The sequence below is a fragment of the Ambystoma mexicanum genome, chromosome 6q (genome assembly GCF_040938575.1).
Source record: "Ambystoma mexicanum isolate Mex_15411 chromosome 6q, UKY_AmexF1_1, whole genome shotgun sequence".
Lineage (NCBI taxonomy): Eukaryota > Metazoa > Chordata > Amphibia > Caudata > Ambystomatidae > Ambystoma > Ambystoma mexicanum.
This window is the reverse complement of record NC_090937.1, coordinates 613,217,682-613,237,348: the sequence shown is the minus strand read 5'-3', so window position 1 is coordinate 613,237,348 and position 19,667 is coordinate 613,217,682. Positions and strand designations below refer to the sequence as shown.

At 48.6% G+C, this 19,667-nt stretch overlaps 1 protein-coding gene across 2 annotated transcripts in view; it reads left to right on the top strand.

Moving 5' to 3' along the window:
- Positions 1 to 19,667, top strand: part of PLK4 (polo like kinase 4) — a 253,654-nt gene that overhangs the window by 117,014 nt on the left and 116,973 nt on the right. For both annotated transcript variants that reach the window (XM_069631104.1, XM_069631103.1), the window contains exons 9-10: positions 545 to 647; positions 10,754 to 10,903. In XM_069631104.1, the coding sequence (XP_069487205.1) occupies positions 545 to 647; positions 10,754 to 10,903 (253 nt within the window). The remainder of the gene's footprint in view (positions 1 to 544; positions 648 to 10,753; positions 10,904 to 19,667) is intronic.

Here is a 19,667-nt window from a genome sequence, read left to right as displayed (position 1 = left end):
GCTCACATCCACCTCCTAGGATAAGTGTGGCTGCTCTGCCATTCTACCACATCTTTTGGGTAGTACAGACTTTGGGGACCTGTATACCAATGGGTAGTTTTATTGAGTCTTACCTCATGTGGACTTTAGTGTATTTTTGTACTTGCCTGTCAAACTGGAATTATTGGTGGTGGTCCATGTGGGCTCATCGTAGCCCTAGACCACTCACACCCCCTCCTGTGTCTAAGCCTTCCCGCTCTCCTTCCTACCTTGATTGGGTTTGGCTAAACTTTACTATCTTTCCTGTTCATCATAATAGTTTGGCATCCCAAAATCCACCCCCAGGGTTGATTTTGTTACTCCATCACAACTATAAGTCTGCATCAGTCATTGGAAACTAAAAACTATACCCAGTTGCAAAACTAATAAATACAGTGTGCAAGTCATTACTTAGTCATGTTATGAACAAAACATTTTGCAGCTTTGTTGTAAAGTATGTGCTGACATTGCTAATGAATTGAGGTCCAGCAGAGTTGGTTTAGTGTTTTTACTTTTATTTTGTTAGATCACGGTGTATCATCCAAATGAAGGAAAAGGCTTCCTTCTAGAAGAAAAACCACCATCTCCACCGAAGGATTCATGTGTTTACAGTTTCAACAATTTGCCAGGTAACCCCTGTTTGAAAATATTTAATGCTCACTACATTTATGATGCGAGACCTTCTCTCCCACAGGTCCTGTCCCTACACGCAGCACAATCCTCTCGCTCACCACTCAACTTAATGCCAGTTGTTAGGGAGAATTTTCAGTGCTAAATTCCTCCCACCTTAGAGACCCCCAGCTCTTTTGCTGGACTTTAGGACTTTTTAATTGTAACCCTGGAGTGGGTGAAACCTTTTCTCACTCATGTGTTTTAACCTGATTTGAAATATGTGGTTCCACTGTTTTTGGAGTCTGACGCACTCCATAGGCATCTACTTTTTGTATGGTGACACAAAGCACCTTCTGTGCAGTGTCGCAGAGAAATGTTTGATTTCTCATAAGGGTTAAATCACCTTTCTTGTGTGAACTACTGTTCCTAAGAATAGTAAAGTGAAATTGACTTTACTTACCCTTTTCTCTTTGTATGTCCAGCCCACCCCATCATATGTAGAGTGCTGGGGGTTACCCAGTAGCCCCTTATGCTACCTACTCATGTAACATTTTTTGTTACCCTCACTACTTTAAATGGCTGGTGTTGGTGGTGGTTTAATTTTCCTACCATTGTGCTTTTCTACCGCAGGCTGAATCCTCAATGTTTGTCAAAATGGCCTGTCTTCTTTTTTTCGCCTTTTTCTGGTTGTGAGGTGTTTCTTAGGTTTTACTCTGCGCGCCAAGCCAGGTTTGAGCCCTTTGTTTTGCCTTTGTTGGCGGGCTTCAGTCCTGAAACCTGCCTCAGGCTCCAATGTGTCTAGAAGGGCAGAAAGTGAGGGAGTTTCCCGGAACTCCCCTGTTTTTTTTTTTGTCTCTAGGAGTGCCTAAATGCAACCAGTACTGATTGGCTGTCTGTCCTTTCAGGACAGCCACCCTGCTCTGTGATTGACAGCCTAGGCTGTGCATGAATGGACGAAACCTGCTTAAATGGCAAGGGTTTTGGGACTAGAAACAGAGTCAACCTCTGGGAAGAACAACCGACGAAGAAACTGGGAACAAAGCCTGCTGCATCCTCCTGGACCTTTTGAATTGGGCAATCCTAAGGAGGCCCCCAAGGTCTTTCACACCAACAGCCTAAAGGCTGATGTGTCTGGACCAGAACTAGGAGCTTTGCTCTTAGCCTCTGCTCAAGAGGAAGAGGAGAGTGAACCTCTACCTGACCTCCTCGGGGGACAACCTTAAGATGGAAAGATAGGGGTAAACCTCTCTTCTGATCAGGAGTGCACAATTCTGTTTAATCAGTTTGCCCCTCTGTTTTCACCATCACCAGGCTTCACCCCTTGGGGCCAGCATGAGATTCTCACTGGTGACTGTCTCCCTGGCACGAGCAGGGTTACATAATGTCAGACCATGTCAGAAACCACATAAAGGAGGAAGTCAACAAGATGCTTGATCTCGGGGTAATAGAGCCATCTTCCAGTCCATGGTCTAGTCCAGTTGTACTAGTGCCAAATGCAGGATCCAAGGAGTTGAGATTCTGTGTGGACTATAGAGCTCTTAATGAAGTCAACACGATTGATGCCCATCCTTTACCTAAGACCGATGAGCTGGTGGACAAACTTGGTTCAGCGAAGTTACTAAGTACATTTGACCTAACCTTAGCCTATTGGCAAATAGCTCTGACGGACCATGTGTTAGGGAGAATTCTCAGAAATGTGCTAATTCCCTCCACCTTAGAGACCCCCAGCAACTTTGCTGGATTTTGAGGACTTGATTTTTTTTGACCTGGAGAGAGTGAGACCCTTTTTCCCATTCATGTATTTTCTTTTTCTTTTTAAATGTTTATTTTTGAAACCAGGCAAGGTGGTAGCAATACAGGTTTTTGTTAAAGCATGTTATACATATATTAAAGTCATCTCGCCCCCCGGCCCCTCCCCTTCTCCCTTGTGATTGTCGGACCCGGCTGGGTGTCGGGTGCACAAGTTCTTCACCCCTGTTCCTGGAGTGTACCCCATCGTAAAGAACCCAGGTATTGGGCCCCAAATGTTTCGAAGGCGGTGGAGGAGACCTGCCCTGGCCGCAGTCACTTTATCGGGATTAGTACATCCCATATTTTCACCCACCAAAGGGATGGGAGAGGACCATCTGCAGATTTCCATGAACAGGCGACCACTATTCTTCCTGCCAGGAGGCATTGAGACAGTAACTTAGCTTTGGCTCCGGACCTTGGGTAGATCCCTGGGACAGGGGTGCCCAGGAGAATGGGTTTGGGTTATAGAGGAAGCGTTGTCTGGGTGATCTCTGCGATGATAGCTAAGCATTAACGTTGGACCTTTGGGCAGGTCCACCACGTATGAAAGAGAGACCGTACCTGACCACATTGTCTCCAGCAAGCCGGGTCAAGTGTATGGTTTATATGGTGGAGCCTCAAGGAGGGGTAGTACCAGCGCAGCAGGATTTTGTAGGCGCATTCTCTGTTGGTGATGCAGGCAGATGAGTGGCCGCGGGTCCAAATGTCTACCCAAGATTGGTCCTCCGTAGGGTCACCTAGGTCTGCCTCCCATTGTGCCATGGATTAAGTTTTTAAGGTAAGAGTCCTCCTGGAGGCGCTTGTATAAGGTAGAGATCTTGCCTCGGGACGGGAGGTGTTTAAGGTTCAGCTCTAGGGCCGTAGGGGGCAGAGTTGCTGCTTGGCGGGTTTGAGGGTGGGAGCACCAGTGGCATTGCTGGATGTAGGTGAATCTATCCTTTTCCTGAAGCCAGGAAGTTTCCTCGCATTGTTTGAAGGTACGAGGCAGTCCTCCTTCAAAATGCTGTCCCAAGGTCTCTTGGCCCCCTGCAATCCAGGTTTTGAAGTTTTGGGGGTTTACCCCAGGTGAAAAAGCCAGGTTCAGGAACACTGGAGATGAGGGGCTGTGTCCTCTTGGGATCCCGTTCTGTTTCAAGGCTCTGTCCCAGGTGTTTATAGTGTGTTTGGTGGATGACAGTAGTCCTTGCCATTGACGCCGCATTGGGAGTGAAATGTGCAGGAGAAAGCGTAGGGGGAGAGGAAGGCGCGATTGTTCCAGCTCCACCCACCTGGGGCGATCAGTGAGTGTCTGCCATGCATGAATATACATGCCAATTGTGCTGCCATCTTATATCCCTGTAGGTCTGGGGCCCCTAGGCTGCCAAGTCTTGCATTACCCAGCATCGTTCCTTTGGGAATCCTGGCTTTTTTCCCCCCGTCCAGATAAATCGTAGCATTTTCCTCTGCAGGCTGCAAAGTGCTGGTGTCGGGATCATGACCGGATTTCCAGATAAGTGAAGGCCTTCGTCTTCCATTGAATAGGGCACATTGGGATCAAGGCTTCCCGTTCCACTTGGGTTATCCCTACCACTAGGGGCGCTGACTTGACGAAGTCGATGTAGAAACCAGTAACCCCTGTTTATTTCGGCTAGAGCATGCGTCGGTGAGGAACAGGGTTCTGAGATGGTGAATAGGACATTGTCTGCCTATAGGGCAAGTTTGTTGCGAGGGGCCGACACGGGGGCCCTTGATAAGGTTATTCAGCCTGATTCTTTGGCCAAAAGGTTCCATAATTAATGCAAATAGAAGTGAAGATAACGGGCAGCCTTGTCTAGTTCCACAGGATAGGGGGGATTGGAGTGGAGAGTGCCATTGATCCTAAGGAGGGTTTTGGGCTACTTATAGTTAGCCAAGACCATGGTTCGGAACTCTGGCCCAAACCTGAAGGCCTCCAAGGTGAGCCTCATGAAGGTCCAGTCCACCTTGTCGAACGCTTTAGTTGCGTCGAGGCCATAAGTGCTAGTCCCTGGGAGTCCTGGGAGACCAGGTCCACCAAGTTCAAAGCTCTGCGAATGTTATCGCCTGTAGATCTATTCTTGATAAACCCAGTTTGATCGGGTTGGATTATATCAGGCAGTATATGGTATGGGCATGTCGCTAGGATCTTGGAATAAATGTTGGCATCAATGTTCAGCAGGGCGTTTGGTCTGTAGGAAGCAAGATTCCTCGTATCCCTTCCAGGTTTGGGTGGGATGACGGTAATTGATTCTTGTACGGAGGGAGTTATAGCCCGCGTATCCCTGAAGGAATTAAAGAGCTTTACTAGTGGAGTGAGCAGCTGGGGCTTAATGGAGTAACCATCGGGGGCGGGGGCTTGGGATTTGAGAGACTTTATAGCTTCTTCTACCTCCTCAACTGAGATTGGAGCGTCCAGGATGTCTCGGGCTGAGTCTCATTCGGGGAGTGCTGCTTTCTGTAAATATTCTATTTGCGTCGCAGGTTTCGTGCTGGTGAGATCATCACCTGTGCCAGGTGGTCTGCTGCCAGTCGTTTTTCTTGTTCGGCGTATTGTATTCGACCCTGCGGGTCCTGTAGTCCAATGATTGTGTTGAACCTTTTCGCCTTGGCAAGTTTAGCCACCAATAATTTGTTCGCTTTATTGCTCTTTGCATAGTAAAACTGCCTGGCTTTCATTAATAGGTGTGCTTTGTGTTCGGCCTAGTAGGCCTCAATCTTTTTTTGTGCTGTGTGCTGTACGAATAGCTAGTTGTCTTTGGGGACCAACCTTTCTCCTTGCAAGTCTTCTATGCTTTCTGAAGTTCATCCTCGAGGATCAGGCAAATTTGTCGCCTGTTCTTGTGGAAAGCTACTCCCTGGGCTATCAACTCCCCACGTATTACCGCTTTCATATCGTCCCAGGTGTTAGCACCTTTGTATCTTTGCTAGGGTTTTCTTTAAAGGAGTTCTTGATTGATGTCGCTATCAAGTCTCTGGGGCATCTCATTGAGTATTGGTACAGTGTCCATCTGCGTTGAGCGGTAGGAGATGGCTCATGTACTCAAATCTCCAGGGTCACCGGGGCTTGGTCGGATAGGATCCTTGAGCCTATGGTTACATGCAAACTTGGTGTATGCAAACATTTGCGGGGATGCCAGGAGGTGGTCTATTCTGGAGAATGTCCTATGGACATAGGAATAAAAGAAGTCCCTTTCTAAGGGGTGAAGTATCTTCCATGAGTCCACCACCTCTAGGGATCTAAATGCCAGTGCCAGAGTAAAGTCTCCAGATGAGGGCGGGTGTGATTTATCCTTCGCGGGATCTGGGACTCCATTGAAGTTGCCTCCAGTTATTATCTGGCCCTCTAGAAAGGGGAAAGAGTGGATCTCGACGCCTCATTAAAAAAAGGCTTGACCCGTATTTGGGGCGTACACGGTGACAAAGGAATATAGCTGTCCCAACAGTAGGCATTTCACTGCTATAAATCGGCCGTCCGGGCAAAGTTTTGTGTCCAATATCTGGGGGTTGAGCCCTTTCCTGAAAAGAATCACTGTGCCCCTTTTTTTTTTTTTTTAACACCTCCAGAGGCGAAGAATTGCTTTGCAAAGTGCTGCGAGCGTAGATGCCCAAAGTCTGCTGACAGGAGGTGCGTTTCCTGAAGCATGGCTACCGCTGCGTTTTCATCTTGGAGCTTTTGCAAGATTGATTTGCGTTTGGCGGGAGAGTTTAATCCTTTGACGTTCAGGGAAACAAATCGAGTGTGGTCTTCCTGGATGGGAGGTGAGATTCTGATGGGGGGGATGAGATGTGTTAATAACCGCTTACCATCCCACACTTTAAGTTTTTGCTTAGACCTCCAAAGGGAGGGCCAAGATGTAACTTTCGGGGTTGGGGGGGGCGACAATTTTGTGGATCTGGCACCACCCCTGACCAACAGGGCCAAATAACTATTTTCAGCCAACATGGCTAGAACTAAGAGCAAACTTAGTGGATCATTCCAAGGACTCGTGGGTGGATTGTGCCTTGGGCATGGGCCGTGGTGGTGGGGGGGGAGTTGGGGGGACCCGCTGCAGTGGCTGTAAAAGTTCATCTGCGTTTTTGTAAGTGGCGAAGCTCCATTGGGCGAAAGAAATGTTCGGGGCCCGGAGGAAGAGCGAGTTATGCCGGATAAGGCTATATGTGGAAAAAAGAGCCGCAGGGAATAGGTCTCAGGCTTCAGATTTGGAGTTTAATGTTTCAGCCTATATGTTCAATTTCTATGCTGGATCATTTCTTTTTCCTGAATCTCACGACCCCCGACCATGGTTCGTTTTTAGTGGAGACGTGGGGTCTTTATCAATGGTGTTTTCCAAGCTGGGGGTGAGGGGCTCTCGGGTGATGTTGAGTGCATGATCTTCTCCGCATCCTCAAGGTGGCTGATTTTCCTTAGGGTGCCCTTGTAGGTGAACTGTAAGGCTGTCCGGGGGGGGTACCTTTTGTCTTCCGAGGCTTTCTGCGGGGTAGATATGGGGGCGCGGGGGTCCTGTTACTTTTTTCAGCCGATAATAACATTGTAGCAATGTCCGGGATCTTACTGGGCTTTAGTTGTTTAGCCATAGTGTCCTTTATGTGCAGAGGGGGAGGCACAGCGACTCTCGGAGAGGATTGGGCGGTTAGGCTATTGTCCCAGTTCTGATTGGGGGTACTTGGCTGCTGTACGGCTCTGCCAATTTAAGGCAATGGTGTTTTGTTGGCATAGGTAATGGGGTTGCTGGTGGGGGGGGGGGTCCCTTGCTGCCTCAAGTCGCGGGTGATGATGAGGAGCCTTTTAGGCAGGTGGAGGAGAGGGGTAGGCTGATGTATGGGCTGGGGCGCCCCAGGAAATTATTTGAGGAGGGGTGCTGTTTAGGCGAGGCAGGGAAAAGTATTGATGGCAAATAGAGCTTCCCGCAGTTTTTGTTGTGGGCTGGTCTTAGTATTCCCGTGGGTGTGAAAACTCTTTGATTTTGAAGCAGGGCTCAGTGTTGTGTTGGGTTAAAAGGGTCCCTACAGTTGGACTTGAGCAGATTAAATCCCCAGCATTTGGCCTACTTGTAGTATGCTGATGAGGACAGGTACAAGAAGAGTTTCTCTCACTCCCCCTTTAGTTGGTGTCTTTAGTTCCCCTCCCGTCAGGCTCCTTCCACCGAGACTGAGGTTGGCCGTTGGAGGGCTTTTCTGCAGGCTGAGGGCCGCCGAGTCCAGTTAAGTCGAAGAGCCCCGTGTTACGGAGACCTGGGCCAGGAGTGTGGGTGGGGTGAGCTACCCCGCCAATGGTGCCTTGAGATGGCCGGGGAGCCTCGGGTATGGATCCAGAGGGCGGCGCAGGTACCCAACAAATGAGGGGGGGGGAGCTGGAATGCCCCGATCCTTTTGTCCCCCTTGGGGATTCATGTGAGCTTCTCGGCTCTCCTCCAGTGAGGTCTGCGAGGTCGGGGCCGCCTTACTGCCCAGAATTAGAGGGGCGCATTTTTTGAGGTCCATTAGCGTCATGTTTTCTGGGACAGGAGTACTCTCCCGATCACCCACTGTTCGTATTTTGCTTGCGGAGGTGCCCCCAGAGGTCTCGGTCGAGCACTCCGACTCAGGGTTGTGTGATTCCGAGATGGAGCGTAAGCGGGAGGATGCATCTATGAAGTCCCATGGCTCTCTTCCCCAGGTATGTGGCAGGCCGTATTCTTCAGAGCGGGGTGTTGTTCGGGGGGACCCCTGATGGTGGAGCGCCACGGGGAGGTTTAAAGAGGCCAGAGTCTCACCTTCTTTCCATCTTTTCCCCCAGATGTCCTCGAGTCTCGCGGTCCTGTCTGCCCTTTTGGAACATACTTAGCGCATGCCGGAGGGGCAGCGGGAAGTCTCTAGCCTGTATTTCGCCTTTCTCGGAAATGGATCAGCAGGAGCCCCTAGTCTTCATGTGTTGCCAGAGGTGATACATTTATGTGATGATATGCTGGAATCCTGTTTAAAAAGCAAAAAGCAGCAGGCATCCCACGGACGCCATTAGGGGGGGGCGACTGCATCGTCGGCGCTCTAGGCCATGCCCCCCTCATGTATTTTTATGTGATTTTGAACACTTTGTTTTGGTTGTGGAGTCTGACAAACACCATAGGCATCATCTTTACATTGTGACACACAGCACCTTCAGTGCAGTGCCACAGGGAAGTCTTAGATTTCCCAAAGGTTTAAATACCTTCTCTTGGATAAATGACTGTTTCCAAGAGCAGTAAAGTGACATTGACTTTACTTACATTTTAACTTTCTAGACCCAGCACACAATGATCTTACTATAGGGTGCTTGGGGGCGGGGGGGGTTACTCAAAAATGTTGTCTCAAAAGATGGACCACAATAAAAAAAGATATAGGTAAAAATATTTTTAAAGAAAGTTTGTATGTCAAATTTGGAGCAAGCCTCCTCGGTTCATGTTGAGCTCTGGCGGCAATAATCAAACGAAAGCCCCCTACTGGGAGCTTTTGCTTACGGCTGCCAAAGAGCAGAGCTTCCCATGAGGAGAGGGAGCCGCCACAGGAATTGTCTTGACTTTCGTTTTACGTTTTCTGTGCTGCCACGCCCAGGAAGCACAGGAAATGTAAAATGAAAGGCACAGCGATTATAAATGCTTTTGCTGACAATTATGAATACTCTGCCAGTGTAGTATTCATAATTGCCTGGACTTTTTAAGTCTCCCAGGCTCGGGAGACTTGAAACGAAAGCCATGGAAATCACAAATGCAACAACGTTGTATTTATAATTGCCTGGACTTTTGCTTTGTTTCCCAGGCTCCCCCAGTTCAGGAGAGCCCGGGAAAGCAGGAAAAAAAGCACAAAGAAGCACTCACCAGCAGCAGAGGGCAGGAAGGAGCCTGACTGCATTCTCTGCTCTCTGGCTGTAATGAGCAAAAGCTCCAAGTAGGGGGCTTTTGCTTCATTATTGCTGCGAGAGCAGAGCTTAACACAAGCACAGGAGACTCATTCATTTCACAAAATGGATGCCTCCTAGTGCTTAAAATGTTTGACTTTGAGCATCATTTGCTCAATTTTACATAGGAACTTTCTTTCAAAAATAATTTTTTAGATATCATTTTTTTTTTTATTATGGCCCATCTTTTGAGACAATAAAATATTTGAGTGACCTTCCCCTTTAACTTCATTGGGTGGTTTTGCTTACGATTAAGGTAACTGTTGCTTAACTATATTTAAGTTTCTACTTTGAACCCCTATTGGTGGATGTATGTATGTATTTGATGGTTTTAATTCTGACTATTCAAAGAAACGGTTATGTCCCGATTCATGTGGGGTGAATGTCTTTTAATTATTGGCCTTGGTTGTTTTTTAAATGTTTTATCATTAACTGTGTGAACTCACACTTTTTTTTAATGTATGCATCTTGTTTCTTTTCTTTGTGTTCTAGTGTCTGAATATTTTTATTTTTAGTATTTGTGTAAGGTTTTATGTAAACCGTGTCACAAAAAATAAAAATATGTATTTGATAGTAGTTGTGTGATCAGACTTACTTTGGTTTCATTGCTTAGTACGTAGTTAGGCCTAATGATTGTACATTTTTGTACTGTCTAACTGGAGTTATTGGAGTGCTCTGTGTGCGTCTCATTGTAGCCCTGGACCACTCTCTAAGCCTTAACATTCTGCTACCCCTTTATTGGGTTTGGCTAGACTAATGTGTCTTTCCTGTTCACCTTAATTGGTTGGGCTCCCAAAATGCACCTCCAGGATAGTCTTTGGCAATCCTTGTTATCTCCCGCTAATTTAATAAACCAAGTACTCCCCTGTGATAAAGGAGCGAACGGTTAGGCGGGGTGTGTAGAGAAGGTGTCACGCAGGGGCGTGCTGGTGCTACCTGAAAGCACTTTTGTATGTTTTGGAACAGGTTCTGGTCCATCCCCTTTGCCTGGGGGAAGTACAAAAAGAATATGGAAGAAGGGGCTGTGTATGCAGAGTTCAGTTGTCACCATGGTGATAACCCTTTTTCCCTGCTTAATCCTCTGAGGAACCAAGTAAGATGTTATGGAAGGTTTCAAGCAATGTTAATTGTTAACCAGAGTCGTCGGTTACAAAGCTTGATCCCAAGGTGTACCTTTTTAGGATCTGTATTCTCTCAACCAGGCATTAGTCTAATACAGCAATGTGTTTTAGAGACTGATAGACTTCTCATTGGTGGAGCGGGATACAGTCCTGATGCAAAGGGGCAGGGCTCCACTTAGTATGTTTGATTGCTTCCCCATGCGTCATCTTTGCACAATGTGTCCTACTTGTAAAATACCAAATAAAATAAAGCTGCATTCTTGTTATCAGGATATATTTTAACATGTGTATTATCTAATTGCAGAGAAATACTGGAAGAAGTATCAATATGCTTCTAAATTCATACAGCTAGTAAGATCTAAAACACCGAAAGTCACATACTACACAAAATATGCTAAGTGCATGTTGATGGAGAATTCTCCAGTTGCAGATGTTGAAGTTTGTTTTTATGATGGTAAGTTCTTTTTTTATTTTCTTTATTTTTTTTTTTTTGATGCTAGGATATATAAAGTACATTTTTTGTGGAAATACATCTATGTAGCACTAAATGATTGGAACACCGCACATTTCATACTTCAAATACTTTTAACTCCCTGGTACATCCACAAGAACAAATTACTTTCCTTGAGTTATGTTCTTTCTGGTGGGTGCAATATTCCTCCCACAGATTCCTCATCTTCTGAAATATCCAGTCGACAGCTGATTGTGTTGGCCACTAGTTGGTGCAGTTTTGCTCTGTCCTTGGGTAGGTCCATCATGTCTACTATGTTGTGCTCCCAGAGCATCATCAGTATGATTGTACTGAGCCATCTGCACCATATTTCTCAGTTCTACCTTTCATCACACCAGCAAGGGCGGCAGAATAGACCTCATTTTCATATGATCACTTGTCACGGTCTCCCAAAAATTGATATACAGGATAGTTGCATGAGTGGCAGTTGAGGGTGATGAGGAATCTGCTGTGTAGTTCAAAGTGCTACAGTACACCTAATTCTTAAATTGACCACATTTGCACAGATTTCCAGCCCATTTTGCACTGGTTGCCATCAATCGGTGTATTTCCTTCAACATTCTTTAGTTTTCAAGTGCTTCAAAGGCTAGCAACACATAATATGCTCAAAAACGCAACTGTATTTATGTTCCCTGCGCTCTGCAAACATGAACTTTCTGGTAATTCCTCCATCTAAATGTCTCTTCAGGCGACAAGACTACTTTGTGGTTGGCCGGCACCTATTAAACACTTGACTTTCATGCTTTGAATTCTCTTGCCTCATTCTGAAGAGAACTGAAGACTTTCCTGTTTGTGTAGACGTCGTTTTACCCCTTCTGTTAGGGAGATTTTCAATTTCTATGCCAAATTCCCTTCACCTGTGAGACTTCCAGCACTTTTTGCTGACTTCTGGATTTTTGTGGTCTGTCTCCTGAGTGAGTGGGAATCTTTTTCTCCACTCATTCTTTTACTCTCCTATTGGGAACATTTTTTTTTCTTTTATATTTGTACCCTTGGCAAATGTTTTTCCGTCAAGTTTTCATGGCATCTGTAATTTCCTTTTGCAGCACACAACGCCTTTTGTGCTGTGTTGCTGGGAGCCCGTTGGACTTCACTTTTTAGTTGATACTATTTCCTTATGGGAACATATGTTCCCGTGGGTAGATGGATACTTTTTTTTAATCTTTCATATAGTATCTTGTGAGATCAGCACACACCACCGATGTGGCGTGCTGTGGAGTTGCATAGTATCCCCTGTCTCACTGCTCCTTTAACCTTACTGTTAGTGACATGCCTTTATGGGTGGTGGCAGCGGTTGTGTTCTGGTGACATTTGTGCAGTACTCTTACATCCTGTCCCCTTTCCTCCATACTGTATGGGCGTCCCTTCCAAGGGACGGGAGACTGAACCTTTTTCACCAGAAAAAACCTTTCTCTTTAAATTGAGGCGCGTTGGGGTGTAGCCCAGGGAGCATGCGCTGCCCTGACTCTGCCCTCTGGCGCCACACCTCAGTCCCCTTTTCTGTGTCGATGCGGATGGGCCGAATTCATCAGCGCTCCTGTGTTTGGCTTCAGCCATGTAATTCCACAAGCGGATACTTCTTCTTCTTTGTTTTCTTTTTTGTCTTTTTATCATTCAGGTACTCATTCCTCAGGCTTCCTGCTCCCCCCGGCACATATCTACTTCTACAGGGTTTAGCAGGTGTCCATCCTGCAATGGGCTGTTCCCTACTTCAGAACCCCCACACCACGATTGTCAATCTTGTTCAGTGTGTGACTTGCTGTCCTCAAAAGCGCTGAAGATCAGACTAGCCAAGTGGAGGGAGCTTTTCCAGAGGTCCCCTCCAGAGGACTTCAAGAACTTTGTGAAACATCGAAACAGGCCCACGGTAGGGCCGATATTCTCCATCGCACCCTGCAAGGTAGACTCCTTCCCAGGGACTCTCCTGCACGGGAGGGACCGCTCAGGCACTTCTACTAGCACGTGCACGCAGGCTCCTGCAGCAACCGGGCCGAGGGATCCGTGGATCCTCCCAGTGCCATTGTTGAGGGACCAATAAGTATTTATTTATTTTTAACCAATCTTCACCTGAGGGGCTCTGCCCTTATACCGGCACCATGACCGAGGGGCTACGCCCCAATACCGCCAATACGTCAGAGGGGGCGCCTAAACGCAGCTCTACCGAACCCCGGTTCCAGGGTGTCGCACCTACCGGGCCTATGCCCGAGGAGCAGGGTAGGCCTTGTGATCCACACACAAGAGTCTTGGAGGAGGCCAGAGCCAGCAACACGTTGCAGGCACATGGCACGCAGCCGGACAAAATGGCTGCCGCGGCAGAAAGAGACACGCCATTTCAGGAATTCGGTGAAGAACGAGTGTCAAGGTGGGACTGGCTCCAACCAGGTACGTGGCCTACAGCCTACCCCTCTTATGCGCAGGGCAGCTTTCGTTTGTCTCCGTATGGACGGGGTATGCACTGGTCTCAGCAGCCTCCCGCTACCCCGTCGGCACCCCCTGCCACTGCTTCAGTCAGTGAGAAGGTTTTCTTCGAGAGGATCCTCGGCCTCATGAAGTCACCTCGGATGGGCGTTATCCTCAAAGACGCCATCGGGGAAGTAATTTCCGCCATGCTAACCGCACCACAGATGCCTCCTCCGGCTCCCCAGCCAACTCCTCGACCTCTGCTGGCTGCGGTCCCTGTACCCCAGCCTCCGGCGCCACAGGATCCCCCAGATCCGCAGGATATGGATGATGAGGAGGAGGATCCGGACACGCCATCCTCAGCCAGGGCCTTCCACGAACATCTTGCTGGTCTGGCGGAGTATCTGGGCCTACCCAACCCAAGGTCGAGCAGCCGGCAGAGAGGGTTCTGGCTGAAATCCTCACACGACACTCCTCTGCCAAATCGGGGATTCCTATGCAGACCAATGTAGTCTCCCTGGCCAAGAAGGGCTGGCTCAAACCCCAGGTAAGTACAGGCAAATGGAGGGGGATACACACTTGCTTTCGGCACACCCTCAGCCACACTCCTTGGTGATCGCTGCGGCATCACTATACTCCAAGCCTCAGTCGTCCTCTACCTCATCCTCTGCTGCTAGGCAAGGAGGAGATGATCTTGGAGGCATATGGCAAGAAACTCTATTCCAATGCCTCTTTACATCTGCGTCAGGCCAACGCTGATGCCATGCTGGCAACCGCCAACCAAAGATTATGGTGGGAAATTAAGGACTTCCTCCCGGAACTCAACACCCAGTGCCAATCACGCTTTAAGGTGGGGCTAGCCGAGGCCAAGTTGGTGGCGCATGACCTCATGGAATCCACAGTGGCCTATATTGACACCTCAGGCCGTGCCATCTGTATTGCCACGGACATGAGAAGGACAGCCTGGCTCCGGGCAACAAAATTCAACCCGGATGTCCAGGAACGCATACTAGATCTACTGTTCAGGGGGGGGGGGGTGCGCCCCTCTTCCACTCCTCTACGGACGAAGAGCTGGACAAAAGCTCACAAACAGCTAAGTCTTTATCCATCCTTACAAAGACCACGGCCAAATCGTACACTCCTCTCAGCAGCGCTCAGAAAGGGGTCGTACTTACAGAGGATTCCGCGGCTTCCAGGAACGCAGATCCAGGCAGCCGGACCGCTTGCTGTCTCAGAACTGGCGCAAGCAACAAAAAAGGGGTGGGGGCGGTAAGGGCTTTTTCCAGTCCTCCTCCTCAGTGACAGCCTTCGAGGGAAACGAGGCATGAAGTATCAACTGGGTTCCGCCTTCCTATTCCAGCCTCTCCTCCCTCCACTCCCACAGGTTGGGACAGCAACTCTTTTGGCGGAGATCCGGTCACTCGTAGAGAGCCAGGCAGTGGAGGAAGTCCCAGCCTCCCAGCGAGGCTTTGGCTTTTACTCAAAGATTTTTGTCCATTCAGAAGAACCAGGCGGGCCTGAGTTGTGCTGGAACTTTCCACCCTCAACCCCTCCTTACCCCGGCAAAAATTCAAGATGGTTATGCCAGCTTTTATAGCGGAGACATTGGACAAGAGAGACTGGGTGTGCGCCATGGATCTGAAGGACGAGTACCTACATGTCCCGATTTGGCAGCCCCATCGTTCTTTCCTACGGTTCAGGATCATGGGCTACCATTTTCAATACAAGGTCCTTCCTTTTGGCCTCAACTCGGCCCCCAGGGTCTTTACCAAATTCATGAATGCGGTGGTGGCCCTCCTCAGAGCGCAGGGCCTCCACAACTACCCATACCTCGATGACTGGCTCGTCGGGGCTACATCTCCGAAAGCGGTTCACCATTCTTCCCATGCCCGTATGAACACACTGCACGATCTGGGCTTCTCACTCAATCTTAAGAAAAGAAGTCTCAGCTGCAGCCCACGCAGAATCTGACATTCTTGGACCTTATCTGGGACACATGCTCCGAGAAGGTCTTCCCTTCGGAGGACAAAATCTCTGCCATCAAAAGGGCCACCACCCTCTTCCTCAGCAGAGGTGACCTTGTCCTGGTGGTACCAACATCTCCTGGGTCTACTGGCAACAGTCCTATTAGCCGTTCCGCACACAAGACTAAGAATGAGGAGGATTCAGCTACACTTTGCGGCCTCATGGAACCAGGAGCGCGGCTCTCAATCTTAGATCAAAGTTCCTCCATCTCGACTCCCGGACCTGACTTGGTGGTCCGGAGACTGCAACCTACGGACGGGCAAGCCCTTCCGGCCGCCCACTCCGCAGGCCACCATTATCACATATTCCTTGCTAGAGGGCTGGGAAGCCACCCTGGATGATCTCTGTCCACGGCACCTGGACTCTACTGAAGCAGGAATACCACATTAATTGGCTAGAGCTACCGCCATCTGGCTGGCACTCGGGGCATTCCTACCACTTCTCAGGGGCAAGGTTGTCCTCATCCAGGCGGACAACTCGACCAGCATGTACTATGTCAACAAGCAGGGAGGCACCAGATCCCCTCATCTGTGCAGACTGGCGATCAGGATGTGGGTGTGGGCCCTGGAAAACGACATTTACCTCATGGCAGTTCACCTACTGGGGGAATCCAACCTGGAAACTGACAGGCTCAGCAGACCGGGAGCGGACAATTAAGAGTGGCCGCTAAACAACCTCGTTATTCAGGAGATTTTCAACCGGTGGGGTCACCCCCAGGTGAATCTCTTTTGCCACACGGCGCAACAAGGAGTGTCTCCAGTTCGCATCCTGGCTAGGTCAGGGCCCCGGCTCTCTAAGCGACGCATTTCACCTTCAGTGGACCGGCATGAAAGCCTACGCCTTCCGACCTCTCCCCTGATTTACAGGGTAATTTGCAAAATCAAGGAGTCTCACCAACTCCTCATCATTCTAATAGCTCATTGGTGGGTGGCCGACCAGACCATGGTTTTCGGAGCTCCTCAGCCTCTCGGAGTGCCCCTGATTCACCTCCCAAAGAGCCCAGCACATCTGCTGGCACAGCAGGGGGGGCAGGGTCAGACACCCTGCGCCAGAGAAACTAGCCCTCACAGCATGGAACCTGAGTGGGTAACGCTTCGGCACCTTGGCCTCTCACAGGCCAATCTGCAGATCCTACAGGGCGCCAGGAGCAAAGCTACCAGGGCCCAGTACAAACGCAAATGGGCCAGATTCTGCCACTGGGCAGACTCCAAAGGAATGCACCCTGGACGATGTGCTCTCCTTTTCAGCACACCTCGCCCACTCGGGTGGGCAGGTGGACACCTGCCGCACATACCTCGCAGCCATTGGGGCTTAAAAGAACTCGGAGGAAGGCATTTCTCCTCCAAACCTAAGAAACATCTGACGGGACTCGCAATGCTCTACCCACCTGTCAAGAGACTGCACCCTGTGTAGGACCTTAACATAGTCTTGGGCGCCCTCGCGCACAAACCGTTCGAGCCAGTACCGTCCGAGGACATCAGGCTGGTCACCAACCTTCAAGACGGCCTTACTAGTTGGCCTCACCTCGGCTCGTAGAGTCAGCGAAATCCAAGCGCTTGTCGCCTCTGAACCATATAATACCTTTCACAAGGACAAGGTAGTCCTGCGGACACAGCCGGCATTCCTGCCCAAAGTTCCATCTGCTTTCCACTTGAATGAGGAAATAGTCATTCCTACGTTTTTTCCCAATCCCAAGGACGAATCGCAGAGTGCGCTGCACTGCCTTGATATCAGGCGTACCCTGAAATTCTACTTGGACAGGACCAATGGCTTCTGTAAATCGGATGCCCTGTTTGTCACTTTCAGAGGCTCAGGACCAGGCTATCAGGCCTCTAAGGCTTCCTTATCCCGCTGGATGGTCTCTGCCATCAAAGAAGCGTTTGAGGGCCAGCACAAGCCGCTCCCGGCCAACATTCAAGCATACGCAGTTGGGGTCAAGACAACGGCCATCGCATTCCAGCGCCATGTCCCTAGGCAAGTCATAAGCAGGGCGGCCACCTGGGCCTCTCCCTCGGCTTTCTACAAGCATTACTGTTCAGATGCCGGCTCTAGATCTGATGCGGCCTTCGGACAGGCAGTGTTCAGGAACCTATTTTCTTAAGGAGGGTCTCCTCTCTACCCTGGGGCTACAATCGGTTGTAATCGCCCATACAGTATGGAGGAAAGGGGACTATGGACTAAGAGTATGTTAGTCACTACGGTGAGTAACTTATAATTTTTTACCCGCAGGCTGTGTTCACAGCCTCAGTAATGCACAGAGGGGTCGGCATTGTCCCAAGATGGTGGCGTATTTTTATTTTTTAGTGCCATTTTGTGTGCTTGTCCTTTCTAGGTCCTTCTGTCGTCCTGGGTCAGGGAGGCCTTGGTTTGAGTTTTGTCTTGGGCAGGAATCATTGTGAAGCCCACCGAGGCTATAGAGACCTGTATACCAAAGGGGTAGTTTTATAGAGTTCCACCTGCAGGTAGACTTTAGGAAAACTCCCCTAATAGTCCCAATCCACAAACTGGTGTCAGTGAGTCTGGTGTGCATGCATAAGTCAGCCCCACACTGGTCCCTGATTGAACCACTGCTGGTATGCATGAGTGGTGCAGATCCTTGCTAGTGGAGGGCTGAGTTTGATCATTCACCTGAATTTAGAATGAGTCCTGCATCCATTCCAGCAGTTCATAAGAGGAGCCAAGTATCCGGTGTGAATCCTGAAGAGGCCTAGCGACCATTCTTGTAGCTGTCCCGGTGAAGCCCTGCTGGACTACCCAATTTCAGAAGATCCTTTGTGGTGCTTCAACAATTTGGACTGGTGGGACAAACCAGCCTCAATGCCTTCTCACAATCCTGCAGCCTTCGGAAGTGTCCCTGGATCACCCGGTGGACTTACTAGCTCCGTCTTGGGTGACCGTAACAGAAGCGTTGCCGTTCTGCATTTTTGCCCAGAAATTTGATGGCTGCCAGCTAGTCCTACAAGTCGCTTTGTATTAGGGGAGTTTTCCTAAAGTCCACCTGGAGGCAATAATCTATAAAACTATCCCTTGGTATACAGGTCCCTAACTCTTGGTACAAGTCTGTACTACCCAAAGGATTGATAGAATCGCAGAGCAGGCAGGCTTATCTAGTATATGAGCTGTAGGCAAGTACAATGAACCCAGTCAATACAATAGTCCAAAGAAACTAAAACTCATACACACTGACAGAATAAAATATACATTTATTTAATATACACAAGGCAAGTAAGTAAATACTATCTTAGACTAACCAATATACATAGAAAATATCAACGATGCTTTATAAGGATGACTACTTCAATAGTAGTTGCTCGCGCTTACAATTGTTACAGAAAATGACTAATGACCGTTCCACTGTTTTAAATAGTAGTGGGGCGCACCCGTGTTCATTAGTGAAATGACAGTTTAATTCATTTACAAAGTCACGCAGTCAATCTGTAGGAAAGAAAAGGGTTATTCAACACTATTAGCAGTAGTTTACGTCTTAGCAACACTTTTTTCAAGGCTTCTAATATGTTAGCTGTCAAATCCCTAGCTAGTAAGAGTTTATCAAAGTCCTTGTAGGATGGGAGCAAAAGTCTTATGCAGCAGCAGAAAAGGCAAAGTTCCTCAGTTACTCAAATAAAATTCTTTAGCAAGATAAATTAAGGACCCTGCAAAGGACTCCCCAAAAGAGCACATACTGTCAAGCCTGAGCAAGTGGTAGGGGTGGACACCCAAACACCTAGGATCATACTCCAGTCACACTGGGGCGATTATTTGGCTGAGGTAAGTTCTACCTTGAGCCCCACAGTACCGTAGGGTGGTTGAAGAAAATGCAGCTGGATTCTTCCCTGTGCAGCAGGGACGGTCCTGGTTGTTGGATAAGATTTTCATATCTATGACAAATGTTCCTGACCTGTGTCAACCCCATAACCTTTTGCTTTGACTAGGTAACTATTTTAACTTGACCCTAGGTGAAGAGGAATCTTTTTTCCCCCTTCGCCTTGTCTTTTACACTTTGTATGGGTGACCTTTTTATGTCTTACTATAGTTAGTGCGTGGTACAAATGCCCTTTAACATTATCACCACCGGAGTGGTCCCCTGGCGCTCTGGCGGCTCTGAAAGAGGAAGTGCGGGTGAGTTAATGGGAGGAAGCTGGAAAAGTGCAAGAAAGCAATGATGTGCTGTTGGCGGCCTCATCCCTGTGGGTCCGTTGGCTGGGCCTGGTGTTTGTGGCCATTAGTCGTGTACTGTTGTGCGAGGTTTTTGTTTTGTTGTTGCAATGTAGTGAAGTTTGTG